Source organism: Diadema antillarum, unplaced genomic scaffold, assembly GCF_040938485.1.
Source record: "Diadema antillarum isolate AM-2024a unplaced genomic scaffold, OU_Dant_1.0 seq00001279_RagTag, whole genome shotgun sequence".
In the NCBI taxonomy this organism is placed as follows: Eukaryota; Metazoa; Echinodermata; class Echinoidea; order Diadematoida; family Diadematidae; genus Diadema; species Diadema antillarum.
In genome coordinates this window covers 574119-599595 of record NW_027272059.1, presented here as the reverse complement: position 1 = coordinate 599595, position 25477 = coordinate 574119, and the positions used below count along the sequence as shown (strand labels likewise).

At 38.1% G+C, this 25477-nt stretch overlaps 1 protein-coding gene across 1 annotated transcript in view; it reads right to left on the bottom strand.

The window, feature by feature from the left end:
* LOC139745614 (BTB/POZ domain-containing protein 7-like) overlaps nucleotides 1-25477 on the bottom strand; it is a 102080-nt gene that overhangs the window by 43157 nt on the left and 33446 nt on the right. The window contains exons 3-6 of the mRNA XM_071656014.1: nucleotides 15688-17314; nucleotides 14831-15039; nucleotides 6592-6667; nucleotides 1384-1529 (exon numbers count right to left, since the gene is read on the bottom strand). Coding sequence (XP_071512115.1) covers nucleotides 1384-1529; nucleotides 6592-6667; nucleotides 14831-15039; nucleotides 15688-16873 — 1617 coding nt within the window. The 5' untranslated portion in view covers nucleotides 16874-17314. The remainder of the gene's footprint in view (nucleotides 1-1383; nucleotides 1530-6591; nucleotides 6668-14830; nucleotides 15040-15687; nucleotides 17315-25477) is intronic.

Below are 25477 nucleotides of genomic sequence, written 5' to 3'. Positions count from 1 at the left end.
GAGACAGACAGGGTTGGCCTGGGTTATCATATGGTTGGAGATGATTTCCACTACCCTTCAAGAGGAATGTGAATCATAAGTTGCTCATCAAAGATATAATGGCAAAACTTTAAAGGACAGCTTTACTCATGATATTGCATGCACAAAAGTGACCTTGCTCATCCTACTTTTCACAGCTTGATTGACCATTTTAGTGAATCAATGCACACACCACAGACATACATAAAGCCTGTTGAAAGACTTTACCATGCTAATTAACAGCTGCAGATGCCTAACTTCTTGCTTCATGATGTTGCAATAGAATAAAGTGTAAAATTCTCATGGAGGACAAATAGTATTTCTCTTGAATCTGAGGATTACAGCACTCAGTGCTCAGAAAATATCACACTACAGTTTATAATCAAAAAGTCCAACTTCTTCAGGCTGTATCTCGTGTGCTTTTGAATTGGCATGCATCTTTTTTACAGTATATTCTACATTCCTTCAGATTCAAAATATTTTCTCTACATTATAGATTAAAATGAAAAAAAAAAGGGTCAAGTGGTAAGGGTTCTCCACTCAACAACATAATTTCGTTCTATCACAAATGTTAAGAATCAAGTTCTGCTCATACATACACCTTCCAACAAACAAAATGAGCTGACATTCAACTAAAAAATTTCAAAGACAATTGTAGGTAATTTCTTATACAGGCCAGGTCACCCTCATGTCAGAACAGACATCAAAGATTGTCTATAAGAAACAAGAATAAACTATGCACACACATACACATGCACACACATTTGATAAAGGAAAAAAAAATGTATGCTGTTTATCTATTTCTATCTATTCACTTAGCTTCAACCTCCTTTTAAAGGGATGGTATAGTATTGGTGGAGATGAGAATAGGGCTTTTAACTTTTTTGCGAGATATCAAGAAACCACTCATGAAGTAGTACAGACCATACCATTCTAAGGGGAATTCAAAGTTTATTCAATGAAAATTGGTTTTGGAATAGCTGAGATATCCAAAAACAAAGTAAAACAAAGTGATCGTAATCATTATGATAGCTCTGTTTTGGATATCTCAGTCATTTCAAGACCAGTTTTAATCAAATCAATGTTCTTCTCGGAATCATATGTTCTTTCATATTTCACAAAAGGTTTCTCATTATCTCACCATAAAATGTTAGAAACCTGTAGTTAGGTCTCAAATGAAACTATACAGTCCCTTTAAGTAAAATAGACCAAAACTTTTGACTCTTCCAGGTGTGGCCAGAGAGAAGGAAGGAGTGCATGTCTGTATTCCAGAAGAGGAGAGATGATGATACACCATGTCTCAGACACGGGCCAACAGGTGGTATCTCCTGGAGTCAGCCCAAGACAATAGGTGCAGTGGCTTACCTCATGGTCTCTGGGTATGATATGCTCCAGTCTGACCAGGGGTAGGAGACTGCTGATGATCTCCCTCAGCTCCCCTGTATCCAGGTCCCTTCTCTTGATCCCCTTCCTGCTCACACTATGCTGGGTGTGGCTGACCAGGTTGGGCTCTGAAACGCACATCAATGGTGAACATCAATTACACCATGCTACACAAAGCTAATCACTTCATTCGAAATGCAGCAAAGTGGTTGCAAACACCACCAGTCGTACTATCAATTTCAACTGATCACTTCATTTGAAACAGAGCAGATTATCATTGACAAGTTACAGATCAATTTGACTAGTTATAAGAATTATTGCTATACTCATCAACCTACTCTCACTTAGGATGCAATAGTTTGATCACTGCACAATCATGATAATATTCTCATCATGACTTGAGTTCAAGCATTTATTTATTTATTTATTTATCTATCTACTTATTTATTTATCTATCTATCTGTTCATTTATTTATTGGCTTCTATGCATTTATCTTTTTTCTTTCACTTCTTTATGGAAGTAATTTCTACTGTATCACTAAACATAAAATATAACTTCATGTAACGTTAGCATAAAAAGTTAGTGTCCTAGCATATTTCGCTATGAAACAACCTTTCAGACTTAACATTAGGCCATCTACAGATTCAAGTTGACAAAGTGTGGGCAATGTCTATGAAGTGGGTTATTTCTCTAGATGAGACAATATAATCAAATCATTAAATACATCAATCATTGCAAGTTCTTAATGTATATTCAATTTCTTCTGCAGAAAGCTATGAAAAGGCTGCTGCCTGTGAAGTTCATGACAAAAAAAAAAAATCTATTCAATGTACATGTATCAAATTTGTAAGATGAGTTGGGATAATAACATTAATTAAACTAATCATCTTTTTTAATTCACATACTTTAAACCAAAACCAAGAAAATGTGAGTATTTTTGTGATCAAGTCACTGCTTTTGTAAGCAACTGATTTTTTTTTTTTTTTTTTTAATGCTTAAAGGAAACTCTGGTCTGTGCTGTTAATCACATTAAGAGGACACAATGCAGAGAAACTAGTTCAGACACAGAATATTGAAACGCATGATAGAATTTTTCCAGAAAAACAGGCACACGTATCAGACGTGTTATATTACTGCATAAAACTTGAGCGAACTACAAATGTAGGATGAAAGAGTCTGGCAAATACACTGTATGCTGTAGATGAGGTGGCAATTTTAGCCTACAGCCCAAGGGATAAAAGAGTAAAAGTCTGGTTTCTCGAACCCTGATATAAATATCTCTAGCAGGGAAAATTGGATATCATTTTTGATTGGGGAAAAATACAATACGCAGTGAATATGCACAACAAAGGCCAGAATTGCGCTGCAGTCTCATATTACTGCACTAACTACTCCCTTGCTACTGCTCATTTACTCACTCCCGTCAGCAGTATAGCACTCTAATGCAGCACGTAACCCAAGGCAAACTAAATATTACATCACTTCATCTCTTCCACCATGTTAATCTTCAGGGGTCTCTGATAGTACAATGAACCCTATCACATATGTTGGCATTTATGCTCCATCATTTGCCAGAGTCAGCGAGAGCTGGGTGCTTATTAAAGTAACATGATATATCCATTACTGCCAAAGCCAAATTATTACTTGAATTTCCCTACAGCAAAGGCTGCCGCCTCCCACAGGTTTTGAGACCACATTTTCTCATATATCTAGTTGACAGAATATAACACGGACAAAATTATGGAACAGCCACGCATTTCATCAAACTTCCTGTGAGCAGAAAACACCTAATACAGGCAAAATTTGGCATGAAATACTAGTGAAAACAACAACATTGGAGTTTTGGTTGGTTTTGAAATTGAGTTTGTCACAGAATTGACCAAAGGGTGACACAGAACGTCTTTGGGACATCCTGTGTGGTCAATCCATAATTTTCATTTTTGGACTCCATTTTTGGTTGGGCTTATTAGAGATGTCTGCCATCGTATGACAGAATGGCCACACACAAAAAAAAAGACCCATGAATTGTGAATGATGCATGCCATAGAATTCTCTGGGACAAAATAGATTCAATACTTCACAATACACTGTACCTTTTAAACAATCAGTATGTAAAACCAAATTTTCTGATCAAATGTTTTTGTCCTAGTTAACAGATGACCTCTAGTTCTCTTGTTTACACACAGGAAAAAGCATTGTGGTAGTTTGAAAATAGGAATTCTTAACTTGTTGCCATAGGAAACCTGGTGTACCATGCAGACCAGATACAAAATTACCTCACATCTTGCAAGTATTGATAAAAAGGGGGTAGAAGTTTTACTACATAATGATGGACAGGTGTAGAGAGTCAACTATGAGTAAACTTGCATTGGTATCATTATTTTGATATGATGATGATTACTGTTATCATCAGCACTATCACTAGTGGCAGTATCATTTGCATCATATAATCATTGTTGACTGTGATTTTCAACATTACTGAATCTTTGCATTATCAGAATCAAAAGTATTATCACCATTATCATTATCAATAGTAATGATCATTGTTCAATTCTTATTTCATGCAGTTGAATACAGATCATTATTGATGCATCCGCCAAATGGACTGACACACACGAAATAGTGCATGAAACATTGACTTCCAAAACTCTGAGGATAAATGGAATTTAGTTGAATGCAACTATGAAAAGTATCACTGAGCTGAAGTGTTTTTCAAGTGTATTGATATCAAATATATATTACAATATGGGACCAGCACAAATATCAATTTCTGTTTACAATGAAAATATAGCAATAGTTTAATCCAAGCAAATCTAATATTCCCATGCCCTTATGAAGTTAGGCTGAAATCAGTGCAAAAACTACTGGTAGGAATCTCGCTTTTGTAATAAAGGCAGTGACAAAGTCACCAGTCAATCCAATCAGAATGAGGCAATCCTACTCTACTTGTTATTTTCCCCTTCAAATATCCTGGGGTGATATTACATGTCTGCAATTTCGTTTGGATGGAATATTGCAGAACACTGGATCTATGACTCCAAACATTTTTTTTTTTTTTTTTTGCCATTTACAGAAATATCTCGCATGCAATTTTAAAGTTACTTGTGAGTAAGAAGGTTAAGTTCAGCAATGAATAAGGGAATTCACACACCATTAAGTCTAAAATTGTGTTTTGTGCCTTCAGTTCTTGCACAACAGAGGACAATCCTTTGCCAAAGTCATGGCAAAATAATATGGCAATGTATGAAATATGGACAGGAAAAGGATTAGCTGTCTTTCCTTTTCAATGTTGTAAGCTGTGAAAGAATTCCCCCCACCACAGTCCTGCACAATTGATTTCCTGTAGAAATTTGCGTGCAATTCTACAATGTACAATCTCGTGCATAATCGCAGGATGACATTTCATCCCACTCCATTATCACAGCCAATCCAATCAGGGAAGGACAGGAAGTGTTAGTTAGGCGACAATTTCACTCCCCAGCCCTGATCCAGTCAAAGCCAATGGCGCGTGGGGGCACACTTCGTCAAATGACTAAATCATAGCTCACTCATTGACAATGGCTTGCCAGAAACTGGTGCTGTGACCAAATGTGGACCTCTCATCAACCTAGTCATGTTAATATTACTAGAAAGATATGCATGGAACTCTGTGTCCATATGTTTTCATGTTTCATATCGTATAATGGAAATATAGCCTTTCTTTCTTAAATGAACTCACATGTACGAACTTTAACTGATCTTATGATAGGTGTAATCATAACATGTTTGCTTGTATACAAAGACATTCAGCTGTGATACGCGCTATCATACAATTTTATTTAGCACATACAGCAGAACAGCTGCCAGTTAAGCTGACCACGCTGGCATGCATCCATTTCTGATTTGATGATCTATGATGCTGGTGAATTATAGAGCAACCCCAATCACCCTCTGTTAATATAGTGGTACATAATGAACTAATTTCCCTATAATCCAACAATTCTGAAAACCCAATTCGATGAATTCAAAGCTTCTGACTAACAAAAGCTAAAACCACTTTTTTGCCAAATTTTTTCCTTTCAGGCCCCTCTCATGAGACAAACTCATGAAAATAAAATCCAATTCAATGTCAAACACAAGAGTATTTTCACAGCTCTGCAATTGATAGCACATGTGATTCAGGAAATAAACAGCTTTTTACAATGTCAACAGCGTTTTTCATTGCCAACACAATACAGCGTCTTCAAGGCTACTTCTGAAGTGCTTTGTCTTTTCCACTTCTTCCTTTGTAGGGATGAGTGGTGATACATCATGAAAAGTCTGAGAATCCAGACTTCATTAGGTTTTAAACTCAATAGCTGTATCATAAGAGGAAAATATACATCTCTTTTACAAGGACCATTCATACTGATGGTGAGAAAATTACATTAGAAAACTATTCCCATTAAAGAGACTGTAAAGTACTGGTTGAGGTGGGGATTCATGTTTTGAACATTCCTAAGTGAGATAATGAGAAACGTCTTATGAAAGATGAAAGAGCATGTAATTTTAAGAAGGATTCAATGTTTATTTGATGAAAATTGGCTTTCAAATGGCTGAGATATCCCAAAAAGTGATAATAATAAAAGGCGACAGGCCACGCCTTTTAATAGGATCTCTTTATTTCACCTTGTTTTTAGATATCTCAGCCATTTCAAAACCGATTTTCATCAAATAAACTTTGGATACCCCTTCGAATTGCATGCTCTTTGACATCTCATAAAGTGGTTTCTGAATATCTCGCAAAACGTTAAAAACTAAATCCTCACCTCAGCCAGAACTGTACACACCCTTTAAAGCTGTTAATCTACTGAGCGAAATACTAACTGAAACATTGCCAGAAATGTCACATGTTCCGCAGTACCAAGTGTGCTTTTGTGATTTGCAGTGAGATCCCCTATCACAGAAAATTTGCTTGTGACTTCCATTCAATACTTTTTTTCATGGTCATATGGAAACAGCCAGGCAGCCAGGTAGACTATGCATGCAGGAAAGAGCAGCGAAGAATTTCCAAGTATTTCTCAAGCGCAGTAAGATCCCTACAATGTACTTTTCAATGTAGTGTGCATTGGAGAGATCAAACATGGCAAATCTGAAAGTTGCGATGTTTTGCAGTGAGAATGGGCCTTTAGATATAAGACACTGTTTGGGGCAAACCAGTTGAGACTTACCTCTTTCTTCCATCCTCTTGATCAACTGGTACTCTCCCCACCTCACCACTGCCTTCAAGATGTCCGCCTCTGCCACCTAATCAAGACAAAGATTCAAAGAGGTAAAACAACTTGTTATAATGAAGGATGCTGAATGCAGGCATTTTGTTTTCAAGAATTGTGACTTTTCCATGACAAATAATTGTGAATATACAGTTGAACCTCTATTATCCGGCCTCCCTTTATCCGGATCTCTCTATTATACGGACGCAATCTCGCCGTGATTTTTTTTTTTTTGGTATTATAATTACGGGAGGAAAGGGGGATTCCCAACTCCATGAGAACTCCTACACAAACACAAATGAATTACATATACTTGATACATTTCTTAATAATCATTTATGTAAATCATCCCAAGAATTTATAAAAGAAAATGATTTCATTCTTGCAAACACAAACCTCTATTTTGGGGTCTGTTACTGAGTGTAACAATGAAAAGGTTGCAGTATACACATTAACACATGTGGTACTACAATGGGCTACATCAGTACATGTGTATGTATATGTACATGTATAAAGCATTGAGTCTCCCATATCCGGCCTAATCCCTTATCCGGATGAGCCCAGGTCCCGACTTGTCCGGATACGAGAGGTTCAACTATAATCACAGAAACAAAACAGAGACATTGAAATGCATGTAAACTAGATAATTACATGGAAGGTATGACTGTAACTTTTATCTGTTCAGTTAATCCTTGCATGGAATCTGTGATTGTTGTGTTACCCGGACTTCTGTATCAAAATCATTTTATGTGTAAGTTTTCAATCTTTCTCCTTCAAACTTTCTCCATAAAATTCTCAAGAAACATAAAAGTCAAATTTTTACACCTACAAGATAAATCATGAATCTATCCATAAAAATACAAGAAAAGTACAATTTTGGGCAAATGATTTCTATACCAATTCCTTCATTTAATGTGATCTTTTCTTTATTCACTGTATATCTAATTTGAAAATTCAGAGAAAATTCCCCTTTAAGATACATAAATGTAATGGACTACATAAAGAGTACAAGACAGCCTGCCTAAACCAAGCAGGTAACAGGTAACTTGTTGGGGGTAGGAAAACAAAAACTCTGAAGGCATTTATGGCTTAGAGCAGTTAATTTGTAATATGAGCATGTAATCCTTACATGCACAGTTAACAAAAATTAGAGTTTATCTTTTAATTGCCACAAAGCTGTGAAGCACTGTTTTTCATCTTTTCTTTTCTTTTTTAAGATGAAAGTCTGGCAGTGATGGATACTTCCCTTAAATGGCAAACAGGGAATAAGTCACTGACATCACTGTCAAAGACAAAAATAGAAGTGACCGTAAAACAGATTATACATAAAATTTCTCTGAAAGCAGCACACACTTAATCTACCTTTATGAATCATCAAAGGAATTGATGATTTGGCACACCGGAAAAAAAAAAATACACAGTGCACACACTGAATGACAGCAAGCTCAGGTGAAAGTATCAATAGATGAACACAGATTCTACATTATACATTAATAAAGAAGAAATTGAAACAAATGAGGAATGGGAATATAAGATGTATCTGTGACTACATCAAGAGCTCTTTGACAAGCACTGCAAGAAGTTGTCGTGAACACAAGATGTGGCCAGTGAAATGCAAACATTCAATCAACCCACAACCCACGCGGGACTAAAGCAATCCTCAGATTGAGCGGTGGTGACAGCACTATCATACTTGGATAGCAAGATGGGTACAGCACAAGGAGGGTTATCAACAAAGAATGATACATCAAACATTGATTGCAAAATCAGTCATGTACCACTTTACCGAAAAGAAATAGGGAAGATGGATCTTCAAGATTTTGTATTCAAAGAATATCTTGGTTCAATAAAACATTACATGCTCTGAACTATGATTCTATAAAGGGCTTTTTACACTTGTAAATTTTTGCTTAGTCCCGTACCAACGGTGGGGCTAAGGGGGGGCCTTAGCCCCACCGTTGGTACGGGACTATTCTTAGCCCACTTTCTGTTTACACTCGTTTTTGCCAAAGTGGGCTAGCCCCACCGATAGTCCGGTACTATCTGGCCCTGCAAAATAGCAGGGTTAGCACCGCAATTGCGGTGCCAAGCAAGTGAGTGTAAACAGAACGAAAAAATAATCCTGGGCTAAGCGACGGAGACGAAGTCCGACCCTCACTGACCAATCAGAAATGAGGTAATCAAGTGCTGCTGGTGTGTGCGTGTACGTGTACAGTACACAGCGTAATCATGAATATTCATGTGGTTTGGAAAGTCCGGGGCTAAGAAATACGAGTGTAAAAAGGTCAGTTTTCTCCTCAGCCCCGGACAAGAGATAGTACGGGACTAATTGGCGAGTGTAAAAAGCTGAAAAAATTGGTACGGGACTAACGATAGTCCTGGGTCAGAAAAAGTCCGGGGCTAAGAAACACAAGTGTAAAAAGGGCTTAAGAAAAGGGGGATACACAAAGCTAATCTCCAAACACTTTTTTTTTTGCCATAAATAAAAAACAACAGTCATACACAAAATCAATATTTTCAAATTCGTGCTGTTATTGATTTCAGAGGAATTGATGGTAACACATTGTTGATTCCCTTCAAAGACGACTAGGAATGCAAATGATAAACAAGTTTAATATTACCTGTCCCTTCTACGAGCTCTTCATTCCATCAAAACATGAGCTGCTCACTCAATATTCATTCTCTGCCTCACAGATAAAAGTTTACAGTGCACTAACAAGACGGACTCAGGACAGTGACTGCCTTGCATTTTTTTTTTCATATCCTAATTGTCTAATTTCAAGTGTGGCACAGGTTCTTTCAAAGGTTATTGCACATTCATCATTTCAAGGACATTCAAATGCATGATATATACAAAGGAGTCACTTGCCTCCAAGTTTTCATGAGAAAGCAAATGGGCTGATCTTCAAAGAAGAACCGAATCAAATCAATTCTACCTCAATACTTCTTAATCAAATGTAGAATTGGAAGTGACTGCCGCAGAATCAGCAATCAACAGAAGAACGCTTGCTCAAGACTCTCCCTCTGTCTCTCTTTTTCTTTATGACCTCTCTCTCTCCCTCTCTCTCTCTACTGAAATTTTGTTTAACCATTTGAAGATGAATGTCATGAACAAACATCTTCACTTGATTAACTTACCTGGTGTATTTGGTTAACATTCATACCTAACTTTTTAATTTAAATGTCATCACTGCTTTATAAATCTGAATGAAATTTGGAGTATTAGTATCTATTACATGAAAGACGTCAGTTATTACAATCAACATATAAGCCCTGAGATATATTACTTCTTCCTCTCTGGGAGTATCCTCATTATTTGGTAAAATTTTTCAGAATAACAACAACAATGTATTTACGTCACGAACTAAATGACAACACAAATACACTGTATGTACTGAAGGTTTTGCTTTAAGAAAAAATGCAAGCCTCAATACATTTCATCAGTTTTCACTGCTACACTGTGTACATGCTTGACTGATTTACTAAATTTTCTGCTACTGTTCCTACATGAACACCTCAAGAAATATTTTGCTATTCTGCCATATTTTCAAACACACATGGCCTTTAATGTTGAATGTGGTCAACATTCGAAAAAGAGATTCTCTTTTCAATATCAAAAATGACTGGTTAATGCGTAAATTGAAACTGCAGTTTAGACAAAAATGCTGCTCTGAATCAAATGATTTATATCTAAACAACCCTAAACGTTGTTGTTGTTGTTGTTGTTGTTGTTGTTGTTGTTGTTGTTGTTGTTGTTGTTGTTGTTGTCGTTGTTGTTGTTGTTGTTGTTGCTGCTGCTGCTGCTGCTGCTGTTGTGGTGGTGGTGGGGTTTTTTTGTTAGATAATGAAGACTTGTTTTGTTCAGCATTACAAAATTCCTGCCAATCAAAGCAACCAATACAGGTTACAGAGTAACGTGTTTTCACCAGCAGTTTACAACTTTGATATTTTGCCTTTTATCTGAAACAAATATTTGTGTTTCATTGCCTGGAATGGGCACAGTGATACAAGATATTATAGTGTTAAATACATGTGTTTTTTTTTTCCAAATATTGAACTTTATTCAACCATGTAGAGGAAATTTGTTCACTCTATTTTGCAACTATTCAGTGTTCTCGCAACCAATTAATTTCCTTCAAGGTTGGTACGCCTAATTTGATAATGTTCAAGCTAATGGTCCTTGACTTGGATAGAATTAACTTGAATTCATGTCTAATTGTTGCTAATTTGACAAACATTTCAAAGTGAATGCTGAGAGAGAAAAAATAGAAGAAATGATTCCTCTCTCTCCTGTCTTAAAAAAATATTATTTCAGGACTCAGTAATGACTTACACTTGTATCACTCTCAGCACAGAACATCAGAACATAATCAGGGGATAAACAGTTCATCACACAGGCTCTGATAAAGTTTCACAGAAAACACTTTGATGTTTGAATTGAACTAACCACTAGTTTTTATGTCATCTCAAACTGATTCAGATATATCTTAAATCTTTCTGGAGAATAAAGCAGAATGTGTGATTTGTTCTTCTGAGACTATGAGACCAATTTTTGAATGCATATTGCCTTTTAGGTTTGTGATCTACTTGGAAGTATAAAAGGAACATCTTTAAACTACAAGCTGCATCAAATTTTTGAGAACAAGGAGTTTTGAGGTAAAGTCAGCAGAGACTGAACTCGCTGGATTTCCATCTAAACAAAGTGCTCCGTTGAACCCTGGGATACCACTTGAAACCTTCCTGGGCCTTTCCTTCCACCACACATCCCGTGCCAAGGCGAAAGGAGAGACTGACACATCCTGCTTCAAGGAAGGTGAAGTCTCCTGCTGACCTCTAGATCTCACCATCTTGAGAAAAATCTTTGGAGGGCAACTTTCTGTCATCTTGAATTTGTCTTCAATGCCATGAGGGACATTGAAATGGGGGAGCTGCCAATACAGTGAAGTCTATCTCAGCTAATGATCTGCCACGGACTTCCCTATAACTAAAGACACATGTCACTTTCTCCCCATCTCTCCAAAAACATTACCTTTTACTTTAAATCAAGACATAGTCAATCGGCAAATAATGCAGGATATTTCCATGACAATACTAAGTTGTCAGTCACAGACTTCTGATGATTATTCATATTGCCAGCATAGGGCACAAACTGTTCTCTTGACAGAACTTATGGGTATGAAGAGCACAACCAGTGGACTGATCAATACTGGCTTCAGAATGACAATACAAATACTAGCATTCAAAACTCCTAGAACTTACTCTTATGACATAATCTTTATTCCATTTTATCTGACAGTTTAATCAATTAAGAAATAAGGTTTATTTTCCAGCTTTCATTTTCAAATAATATTTGCAATAGTAAATATTTACTTATGTTCACTAATAAAACAAGAAAATGCCATACATCAAGACTCTTTTACTACAATTTTTTTTTCATTTATATTCTCATTTTCATGAAAATCTTTCTGTGATCACATCTTAAATACTACTCATAAATGCTGTGAAGATTACTAACAGCCACTTCAAACAATACAAATCCTAATTCCGAAATATTGGTAAATCACATACCTGCATGTATTGTAATCATACAGACTTATGCACTGACCCATATCAAATTTAACTGCAGAAGACCATGTGTGGCAAAGTGTACTGACAAAGACAAAAGCACGTAAAACCAAAACATTTTTCATCTCAAAATGTTCAGTAGACACCTGCAATGTAAGAGTAAATCCTGCCCTCTCTGAGCAATAGCACAGTCTAAAATCTACAAGCACATGTATAACACTGTATTTCTGTGAAAAAAACAGAAAAGACATCATTTGAGCATGGTGTAAGAATATTCTCTGACTGATCTTCAAAACCTAGGTGTAAGTCAATTGCAGATTTGATTCCTGTAGAACACTCCAATAATTTATGTTTGATTAGAAGGAACCACCCAATACTGTATACAACAAATATTTCGCGAGGTTTTTATTTTCACGAATTTTGTGAGTCAGGTGCTATTCGCGAAATTAAAGACACGCAAAAATATTGACTCTGATCCACATGTGAATGTGACATACGCGTATAATACACTTCTCCGTTCAGTACAGGACTCCACGATCGCGAATTTAACCGCTCGCAAAATCGTTGGGAATTCCTGATTTCCAAAAATTCAGACTCGTGAAATATATGGCGTATACAGTAGTCTAATCTAGAATATATCTTGCCATCATGTAAATTGCTGTATCTAGAGGTTGAATTTTCTTGATGCATCACTACAAGCAACACATGAACTTGTGATAATTCAGTACGGGAGATTCTACTATAAAACATGCTGCTCTGAAAATGCCACATGTATCTTCATTTTCACTTCAAAGATTGATAGATAAGCTTTAAAAATATCATCTTCTCTGTTAAACAGGATACCTAAAAATATTTTGAACAACAGCATAAACAACAAATTATGACTCATTCATTTCTGCTATAAATACTGCACATGGAGTACCCATAGTTTTGTTTTGGGTACTTTAAACAGCATTCGAGTGTAGCCTGGAGGTGAGTTATGATGGCCCATCAGTGGTCTCATACAATTAGCCATACTCCTGTGTGGTCAACCACAGAAGAATGTAGTGGACAATAGCAGCTAAGAATAGAGCATGGAAAGTCATTTGATCCCAACAAGACACCTTTCAGCACTGGGCATTATTATTGCAGCTACGTACATATTCACAAGCACACTACTTGTTTATGTAGAAATGCAAATATGTGTAAACATGTTTTGAGGGGGCCACTGCACAATAATACAATTTATAAAATGGGTTCAAGAATGTAGCCAATAGGAAGCGCTGAAATGAGACACACCTCCTTCCTTTACTTCAGTACAATTGCACTGCCTGTAATCCTATGGTAGATTGCCGATCGTCTGTGCGCGCGGCGGCTCCTTTGATGAATTGCATGCATACGCGCTGTCAATCCTGTAAACAACTTCTAGTTCGGGCTGCCGGCCGGCCGGCCTGTCTTCCCTTGTGCATAACATGTGTGGCGTACGTACGTATACTCTACTATACGTACACTTTGTACAGTACAGTAGACCAAGCGTTGTGGGACCGGACGCGTACATGGAGTCACTTTGAAGAGCAAATCCAACGATTTAGCAGGTTAATTCTCACGCCGTTTTCAGAGTATGTTGTCTAGTAGGCCTATATGAGGAGTCTATATCAAGTCTTTAAGGTAAAGGGTGCATATTCTATGTAAAATAAGTAAGTTTTCATGCGGGAACTTAAGTGTCCGGAAACCCAACCCCCCATTATACTTATACTGTATGTGCGGGACTTCCGCGAGTGCGACGTGCGTAAATGTTTGGGACGAACATCTTCGGACGTCTTGACCCACAAAGGTACGTGAAAAACGCTGAAAAATGATGTTAGTTTTCGAATTTTCGACCCATTTTATAAAACAAATGATGCACAGGATTATTTCGTGACGTTAGTGGAGGCGTAGCTGCACTCTCGGGTATTTACAATGTAGTGAAATGCATCGCTTCGCCTCGTGCATGTTTCACAATTGTAAATACCCTCGGCGACAACACACTCTATCCTGTGCATCATTTGTATAACAGTGCAAACATGTGATGTACATTATGACTACCCTAGATCAAACCCAACTTTGACCTTTTCTTTTTCTTTAGCAAGATCATGAATAGGGACTTAACTGAAATGGATTCCATTAATCAATAAGTGAAAAACAAAACAAAACAAAACAAAACAATACCACTATTCTGCCTTTACATGCACGCCTTGTAGCATTTTCAGAGTGACAGTGTGCTATTATCATTCATCATGCAAACAAGTTGGGAACACCAGTCCTGAGCATGAGGAGAATTGATAGTTGCAGTCTTAGAATAATAGCATATATATCTAGGGTTCATGTCCTTTTTGTCGTCCTGAGCAGCCCTGAAAGTTTGTCCGAACGTGGTTATCAGCACAGTGGGGGAAGGAGGGGGAGGGAGGGAAGAGGAGAAGGAAGAGGAGAGGAAACTGGATGGGGAAGTAGAGGGAAGGAGATGGGGAGGAGATGGGAGGAGATGGGGAGGAGATGGGGAGGAGAGGGTGAGGAGATGGGGAGGAGAGGGTGAGGAGATGGGGAGGAGATGGTGAGGAGGAGTGTATAGATGATGGAGGAAGAGGACACTGAGGAGGAGGAAGACAAGACCTACCTGGAGGAAATCTGACTTGAGAGCCATGATGAGTTGTGACTCCCGGAGCTCAAAGAGGACCGGTGAAGCTGCCACGGCACAGAACTCCTCTTGGAGGTACTGCTGGGCCTGACGATGGACCCAGTGGGAACCATGAGGCTCTAGGCTCCACGTCAGGATGGACACTAGGTTCTCTGTGGTGATGCTTCGGGCAATGATGTCTTCACATGCTGGTAATAAGAAGAAAAGAGAAAGGGATCGAACTAGGATGTCAACGTACTGGCCTGGACACGACTAATTCTTATGGAGCAGGTAGATTAACAATGAAATATTAACTTCTGGATATAACTACCTGGATAATCTTTGTATGAACAGAAAAAAAGAAAAAGACTAATTCTTATGGAGCAGGTAAATTAACAATGAAATATTAACTTCTGGATATATAAACTACCTGGATAATCTTTGTATGCACAGAAAAAAGAAAAAAAGACTCATTCTTATGGAGCAGGTAAATTAACAATGAAATATTAACTTCTGGATATATAAACTACCTGGATAATCTTTGTATGAACAGAAAAAGAACAGTACAATTATTATGTCAAGGGTATTGCTTGCATTTTGAATACATTTACTATAGATGCACTTGGTTCAAAGATGTGAGATCTGTTCTTGTGAAAACAAATATGAATGAATAATCTACATGTATGACTTCACTTTGTAACAAATATTAATGGTAATGTATTGTACTTTGCTATAAACATGTATACACAAGCTTATGAATCATCAGTGTGACTTCAGTTTAATACACACACATTTTTAACAAATGAAGGTTATGCACAGTAACTGAAAAACCATATCATACATGGACGTTTCAATACCTTGAGCCATTGTTGTGAAGTCCAAGAATCTGGCGATCTGGTATAGCTCCATGGCCTGTTCCACTTTAGTTAGGGGTGTTCTCCCTGAAGCCATGGCTTGAGCTTCACCAAGGCTTCCAACACTTGGGCTGTCTGGCAAGACTAGGCTAAGATCCACTGTATCCTGGTATAGAGCAAACAGCAACACATGGACATACTTCTTGGGTATGACAGATTCATCTAGCACAATTCTGGTAATACTTGGTAACGTTCTTACGCTTGAGTCACTGCTCGATTGCTGCCGTCGTTGCAACACGCTATGAAAGAATGGTGATCTGGCAGCAAGAATTGCTTTATGGCACTTGACAGAACTCCCTACTACTGTTCTTGCAGTTTCCGAAGCATGCACACCTGATGATTCTGCATCACAAGAAAACACAAGGGCTGCATCTCCGTAATGACCCGTTTCTAGCAACATTCTTAGGTCCTGTTCAAGAGCATTTGGGGTTCCAAATCGCTCTCCAAGTCTTATCAACACATCAAGGTTCTCCAGTTCTGAATCTTGAGTGTTGAACTCACCCGTGTACAGGTATCTCAGCAATGCAGCAAACATATTTACTGTCACCCCTGACCAACCGAGGTCCACCTGCACTTCAGCTCCAACAGTCGGATTCCTTCGCAAGAGTTCCCTGAAGAAACTGCACCTTGCAGAAAGGATGGCACGATGACCAGGGAACACAGTCCCTTTGAAGATAAGGTTGACATCTGCACAGAGTCTACTATTGAACAACTGCAGCAGGTCATTTTTGAGAGGCAGTGCTGATGGTCTGGCCAAGTCTGTTTGGATGGTGACTTCTTTCAAAGCTGCAAGGGCATCGTATTCCTCGATGAGCGAGCACACATCTAGAGGATTCCATGTCGCTATCAAGTCTCGCATTGATCGCGCATGGTCCTGAAATTTCCCTGCAGTTTTCCTGCGCACAATCTTTCGCTTTAGAGAGGAGAAACTCGGTGGCTTCTTCTTCTTGACTTTGTCAATCTTGGAGGGAGATGGCAGGGTCTGGCGAGGAGTCTCAAGGACCTCATCCCCTAGAGGACCATGATGGCTGGAGGGGAGCATCGTGCCTGCATGCTCTCTTGATGATGTCCTTGGTTCATCACCAGGGGACTCGGGGGAGTCCCTCTGACTAGATGGGTTACTACCCATTCTTCACCTCTTGTCGCTCCTCAACTTTCAAAATCTTACATTTTTCTGCCAAATTCACCACAAACTGGTTGACTATGGGGTGGCTTGCTGTTGCAGATAAAACTCGACCACAAGCACACAGTGTTGAACAGCACAAGATCTTGAGGAGACTGGGATGAGAAATGCTACCAAACTGTCAGCGATGGGTAATAAAGCTGTCTAGATCATACATTAATTACATCCTTCCCTGATCCAGGTCATAATTTGCAAACACGCATGGGGTAGCCATGCTTCATTAGCAGTCTGAAAAGGTTTCGCGTGCTCTGCAGGCAGGCATACCGGTAGCTTGATGACTTAATGTCCTGCCGTATCTAAACCTCAGCAATCTTCCCAATCTAGCCAGGGAGGCTGACGGATGATCAAGATCATGTCCAACCCACTTTGCTGTGACTCATCGGATATCTGCACAAAGAGGCAACAAAAAAGTGAAATACAATCAATTATCTCGTTGGCTGATTAGAATCGCGTAAGTGGTGAAATGAATAATGCATCTACAGTGATAAAAAGAGGTATGTTAAGTTTGACAAAATAAAGCATACAACTGCACCTCCTTTAGATACACATAGAGGTCTTCTTTTGTTTAAATAGCAGCAGAGATTTGTTCAGGGCAGTTGAAGGTACTCTAAATGTGCATATGGTATTAGTAAAAGTACTTTGCCATGGACAAATATTGCCAGCTGGATATGGCAGAAACTGTCAAAAAGCACATTACAACATACAGTGTAAGGCAATGGTTAGCTCAGCTCACTTCATGTGTCTGTTGTCATGGTAATAAAAGCCTTGCAATTTTTTTTTTTTTTGAATTTTTTTTTTCACCCCAAAACCTTTAAAGAAGACACATTTCCTGTCATCATTACTATTCATTCAGCAAAAGGAGACGTAACAGAGGAGAATATTTCTAACTGTAACAATAACATACAACCCTGAATGTAGAAGCCATTAAGAAATCAATATCATACCATTAGTGCAGTACTTACACACATAACTTTGAGACATTCTTCTGAAGGAGCTTGTGCATTAGTGACTGAACATGGTGACCCGACACCATTCTGAACATGATTGATTTTTAATCAAATATTTGTCAATCAATTCAAAAAAATTCAAGAGGTGAGACATTTCCTAAAAACCTGTTTTTAAAGTGGTTGGCATTTGCTGTACTGAATATCTCAACACAACATGGCATTTTCACAAATAAGTGCATGACTTATCACAGAAAAAGAAAACACAATGTCCTTGTTACCTTCCAGCATTAACAATTTAACCTTGCATTTTCCAGTTTTTGCCTACTAATCATGACAAATATTCTACGTGCACTGTATTATAGCCTTGAACAAATGTTATACAATGAAAATTATATCTTATATACCCTGGGTCTGACAACAAATTGTAACCCTCATCTGTATCAAATGACCATACGTAAGCCTACCAGCACAAGTTAACAACACTTAATCATCAACCTTGCAAGACCTGAAAATGAGCAAGTGTTACATCATAATGAACACTGGTTGTACCCGTAACACTGGTTGTACCCGTTACTTCATCAGCTCCTGAAAGACAAGTAGTGGACTGCCACTCCTCAAATGGTGTCCTTTGAGACCGATGGACCTGGCTAAATTGATGACTAATACTTCAGGTCACTCTCAGCAAAGCACTGACAATACATGTATTTGTCGCTGTGGCAGATAAATTAGCGCAGAGACCCTTTCCCCTTCATTTGGGCTGATTTAGTAACACAAGGCGATCCCACAATACAAAGAACATTACAATTCTCAATTATATACTGCTATTGTTAGTTATTTCAAATTTTCTTCATCATTTTACCACCACTACAAAAGAATAGAGATAGTTACATCAGTTATAAAATGTAAATCAGTCAGAGCTAAAAAACCAAACGATCGTAATCACAAGAATGACCAATATCCCAATGTCCTTACCCTTATATTCATGTATTTTCCTTAATCACACACATTTGGTTTCTAGCCTTTTGTCTATCAAAGTGGGTATTAACAATGGGTCAGAACTCACACAACCTATCTAATCACAAAGTTTGTTTTCTATCTGTTCAGGGTACAAATAATGTGTCCTGATCTCTATTCATTGTATGAGTCTATGTTCACCACTATGTCACAGTGAATAAGGTGAGTGATTTACATGAAGGCACCATTACTGCTTTATTTTTGCCTGAAAAAAAAAATTACCTCGTAATTAAAGCTAAGAGTTACATATCATTTCATTATGGATCCTCGTCATGATACAAAACTTCTACTTTAAACACTATGTGCATTTACTAGCAAGCAAACTAAAATTCCCAGGCTTTTGAAAGCAACAATTGTGAAAACATGGAGAGGACAAAATTGCACAAAATTGAGGAGGTCGACTAGCAAGGAAGGATGAGTAAGGTGGATGAAAAAGAGTGAGCAGTCTGATGGAAGAAAGAGATGGGTGGGATGCTGAAAGGAAAGCCTACATTATCATAAACAAGCAGGCGGCAGACGATGGCAAAGACAGGTTGATAGATAGAAAAACAGCGAGAGTAGGTAGCAAAGTGGTAGCACCAGAATGAACTCTGGCATTATGGAGAAAAAAAAAGAGAAGAAAAAAAGATTATACACTGTTTGCATGGTTGCTGGGAGGGATGGTGCACCAGACTAGATAACATCCATTATTCGCATGCCACTCGCCTGGTCCAAGACTGCCGTTTTGATTAGGATGGCACAGGCAATGTTCGTATAAATAATCGCGCAGAAAGACCATATGAGAAAGTGATAGGGTAGAATGATATTAAAACTCTTGGTCTATGCAGCAGGTATGGTAAAGTGAGAGGGGGTTTCAGACTTACAAACAAGTTTGTTTATAATCACATTTCGTAAAAGTGTTTGTAGTGCGTGTGAAATCAGTCTCCCTATACATGGGTGTAGCCACTACAAATGATATTCCATGTGACAGCTGTGTCTCAATCTCTAGCTCGTCAATCAAAAAAGCAACCGGTGATACAATTACACGAAGCAGTGTAAAGTAGGCCTATGTATAATGTGCACATCATGGCTGAAGTGAATACAAAGTCAAGAAAAGTTTAATTGAAAACACCTCAAGACCGCAAATTTGAACACATGGCCTGAGAAATATGTTTGAAACACCTACAGACCTACAAACAAAATGTATGACTTGATTAACATTAAACATGTTATATTCACAACCACATGCACAAAAGCGATCTTTTCCAAGTCTGAACCCCACCCCCAAGTTCTTCATGTTCAAAGAGAACACTTAGACAACCATAAAGAAACTTGTGATCTGATAAACAAGGTGCATACACACACCCAGTATACAGCTTAACATGATTAACTCACTATGAGCACACTTTTAAAGAAGATTCGGTTTTTATATGGAATGAGGAGAATGGGTACAGAGCAACCTTTCAGACATCTCACATACACATACAGTACACATATTTTGAATAACAGACGTACATTGTATGGTATGATTTAAAAAAAAAAAAGATTAATGTGCCTACAATGTATGTAACAAAACACAAGTGCATTAAAAGTCACCTAACCTATGTTTAGAAGAATAGTCCTACATGTCAGTGGAGCTGTGGGGTGTGCTAATTGGCACTTTGTGTTACCACTCCCCCCCCCCCCAAACACACACACACATGCACACAATAAATACTATACACACATGGAAACTCAATTAAAGGGTTATTTTAATAATAATCAAGGACAGAGAGCAGTTCACAGAAGAGAAAAATCTAAATTCCATCTAGAGAGAGGGTGACAGCCATGTCTAATTAGAAGTCTCCTACAATGGAGAAATTCAAAGAAAGGATGATTTAGGCTTTAGTAACCTTTTGAACACACCCTGCCCAAAGTCACAGGATACAACTCTCAGCGTGACAGTCTTCCTTTTTTTCCCTGTATTGTGATTTCTGGCTTACATGAATCATGAACCATGTGAAATACTCCTGTGCTGTTTTATCACTGCTTCCCTTTTCTCTGTCACAACCACCACACATGTGTCAACGGGGAATGAGCAAAAAGTGATACCTTTGTCAGCGATATGATATTCCCTCAGGAAATTGTCAGATTAATGGTAAGTGGTAATGCTGGAGATTCCACAAACTCCAATGATCCACAGTGTTCCTCTACTCCCGGCTTTCTCTCCTCTTTCTATTTGTCTTCTTCTGACAACTTTTCTCATCCTGTCTAGTTGTGTTACATCTTGATGCCATGCTCTTTACTTCTCTACTCTGTATCTCTCCCACTACTGAAAACAATTGACAAGTCTATTAAAGGACAAGTCCACCTTTATATACATAAGGATTGAGAGAATGCAGCAATATTAGTAGAACACATCAGTGAAAGTTTGAGGAAAATTAGACAATCCGTTCAAAAGTTACGAATATTTTAATTATCTGCGCAGTCACTGCTGGAAGAGAAGACTACTACAGTGTATGATGTCACATGCGTACAACTATATAAGGAAAATAAAAAGAGAATTTCACAAAACTTTACTTTTTGAATAAAGTGCACATTTCTTCGACTTGCTACTGACGTATGTTAAGGGTAATATTATTCCCCCTGCGTTCTGAAAGAGAGAAGTAGAGTGTTCTTTTGTTATGCGAGAAAAATGGAAATATGTTGAATTTTCTTTATTCTTTCTTTATATCGTTGTACTCATGTGACATCACAAGCTATAGTAGTCTTTTCATCCAGCCGTGACTGAGCAGAAACTTCAAAAATTCATAACTTTTGAACGGATTGTCCGATTTTGCTCAAACTCTCACTGATGTGTTCTACTAATATCGCTGCATTCACTCAACCCACATGTCTGTGAAGGTGAACTTGTCCTTTAAAAAACAACCTTAAACAGTACCCTACCTCTCTCCATTCTATCTGAACTAGAATGAGGGCTGATGCTTGGTGAAAATAAGTAGAGCACTGGCTTCATTTGATTCAAGTACACAATACAAAATTTATCATTTATCAGTATTAGTAGCCTCTACCCCCCCCCCCCCCCCCAAAAAAAAAAGAGAAAAAAAAAGTTGGTGACTTTCAAAATACTGTTATGCTTGTTTATCATCAGTACAACAGTGACTACTGCCAAAGCTGATATAGAGGACTTAAAAAGGAACCTGAGTCCATAGAACAAATATGAAATCATAATTTGAAGAATTGACTGTTTTGAGAGTTTCCTACAATACCACAAATATTGTACTAGAGAACATCTTTTAAATGGTAAATTGGCTAGCATTCTAACTAAATACTACTGATCTTCCCTTCCTCATTATCTTAAAGGTCACTCCAGACCAGTTAAATGTTAGTCTGAAAAAAGAATAAATTTTACAAGCATAACAGTACAAATCTGATTAAAGTTAGATAAATATTAGGGATGTTCTAAAATTGTGAAGTTTTGCTTATTTTCACAAAACAGTTCAATACAAATTTGTAAACAGTCAATTAGAGTATGCACACAGCAAGTTGATAATGCCATTGCCCATCACTTGCTATTTATAGTTTGCACATAAAATCACACAATTTCCAGATTTTTTGTTTCAACACAATTATGCCCCAGTCTAATATACTAGAATCTGACAGATCATTTACTATTTTGAAGTTGTTCAGTCGGGAATACATGTAACATTATGTTTTACATTTTTATTGCAGAAGAATTAAATCTTCATCGTTCTTTGGCACACGATTTGTGGGAACTTGTGAGGTGATGACTTCATCAGCTTACTCATTTGCATATTCATACCATCTGTTTGAGATCTGCTAAGCAAAAATCAGTGAATCTTTCAAATTTCACAACCTGCTTACTTTGAATAACATTTAGATGAAATCTTCACTATTGTGCTAGTAAACTATTACTCTTTTTTTTTCAGACTAACTTCCAGCTCTTTCAAATTCCCCAGTCAGGATTCCGTTGAGGACGAGTCCTGAGTATACTTGGGCAGGTGTCTATGGGAAATGCGTGTTGTAGCAAATCAGTCCGTCCTCAACAGGTTAAACAGCTAGTCAAAGAAAAGGGAGACTTCATACAAAGCAACCCACAAGCCATTAGGTGAAACCCTTCCATTGCCGTCTGTTCCCATCTTTCCTGGTAGCAACCAAAATGTCTCCACTCCCTCTCTTCCATACTTCCCTTCTAATTATCTAGCAGCAACAAGAGGGCCTTGGGGTTAGGCCTTTCACCGTATCTACGTATTGCTGCTTTTTTCTTCTTTTTTTCTTTCAGGCTGTGCTCTCTCAACACTGCTAGCAATTTCATCCTGATGTAACCATGGTGATGCGCATCTTTACAAAATGTCTTGATTCTGTAATCTGACCGAAATCAACTGCCAAGGTGATTGCAGTAATAATACTAACAAAGGCATATTTCTGGCAACAGGCACTGAAAAGGCATCTTTCTTCAGAGACTAAGGAACCATGTACAATGTACCTACCCATTAGATATTATTCTGCCTAGTTTCTTATTTTTTCATCAAGCTTCTCCTCTGAGAAAAACATAACAAGTACACTGTAATACAGCTTTGCAAAGTGAGAGGTTGAGAAATACCATTTCTCTTTCATAAAGTACTACATGATACCTGAAATGATAAATACCTGAAATAATATACTAAATCAATGTCTACCAGGGTGGTCCACAAGCAGTTTCATAATGTCGCTGCAACATGCTCAAAATCTTGTGCAAAATCCTCAAAAGCCTGCACCATGCTATGTAACATCCTCAAGAATTTGCACCCAGCTCGAAATAAAATGTATTCAAACATGTGAAAAACATGTGCAAAACATACAAGAAACATCAAACTGCCTAGTACTTAGATATTTGTCTGCAAAACATGAGAGAGAACATTGAATGTGAGCAGCACAAAGAGAGATAAGCTGCAAAATACTGCATACTACGTGCTCGTGATGTGCTCTCCGCACACATACAATTTCTGCAATATTCTCAGATTCTGAGCTTGCAACATGCTCAAATTTCAAGTTGTGGAACACCCTGGTCTAGTAGCAATCAATATTTCTTTTCAAAATCTTAACAGCAAAAGATATCGAGTGAATGTATTTTCACTGATCATATGCTATGAAAAGTGCTCACTCAAATTTCAGATTCAACAGTGGGACATTATTTTGAAATGTGGTACTATTTGACAATGATGATCTATCACACAACAAATGTGATCTAGAAAACAAAATTTTACAAATGAAACCTTGTCTACTTCATTTAACAGAAATAATTCTCAGAATAGTAGAGAGCATGGATTTTATAGGTCTATAATACAAATGAAAATTCCCTTTCTCAGAGATATGTTGACCCTAAAACAAGTGGAAAAGTGCATGGTGTAACTTATGTTCTGCTGCAATCCTAAAATTTGTAGGGTTGGGTTTCCCACTTTTACGCTCAGCTCAAGGGTCCTCGAAGCCAGACTAGACATTCAAATTAAATACTGCCTGTGTGTTATGAATTTACAGTGAAACAGATGTAGACCCTCTACATATGTCTGAACACATTTCCAGCCTCCCAGTGGGGTTAAATTTGTAGAGGAACTACCCTTCATCAAACCAGCTGAGTATTTATTATGACAGTCACATGGTTTCCCCCAAAGTTTGTAGTACTTCCAGTACGGTTCAATGCTGGGACCCAGAAAAAAGTCCACCATATCTACAGGTGTGGGACCTGCAATGTCACTGCACTTGGGAAAATTTTCTGATCCCATCAGACCCTCTGCTGAAAAAGGATGGGAAAATGCACGTACACATAAAACAAGTTCACCTACAGACACTTCCTGATATAAAAAGTGTTTGAGTAGAGACACACACACAATGCTGCTGTACTCATGTTCATGCCTTGTTCTCCTCGTGACTTACATCTTACAAAATTTTACGAATGGTCTCATCAGCTGGTAAGCATCTTCACACAAAATTGTCAATGACCAGTCAGATCCTTGACAAGGTTATCCAATGAGAGCCTTAAATCTTGGCCATTTAATACCAGAGATACAGTGTATTACCTGTGCTATATCCATGCATCATTTATCTTGTGCATATTCTGACTTATCATGCCATCAAAAGCAACAGCTGGTTTTACGTCTCAGTTCAAGAATACCATGAACACTGTTTTCACTATATAGCATTGATACGAAGATTACCGAAGTTGAGCTGTCATCAAGAGTAAAGTGCGTAAGTGTTGCTCAGTAACGTTGCCTTCGTTGTCCTCTCTGCGCATCGCGCAGTCTGTAGTAAAGCCAGGGTGCGTGCATATGTGCTTGTTATTATGACATCACAAAGAAGTTCGCTAAAGCTGTCATTCCCCTCAGCCAAATCATGAGCCGAACTGTGATCGGACCACTGACTACAGTGAATCGGACTTCTTCGGACTCGGGGAAGTGGGCCAAAGCATAAGCGCTATTGGAGTCGATAGCGTAGGTCTCTACAGGAAACTTGCGCCGTGCGCCCGCGTACGCATTTGACTAAAACACCAGGACCATGCACCTTTAACCTACTGCTTTTCTCTCTCTCTCTCTCTCTCTCTCTTAAAAAAAATAAAACAAACAAACTAAAAGCA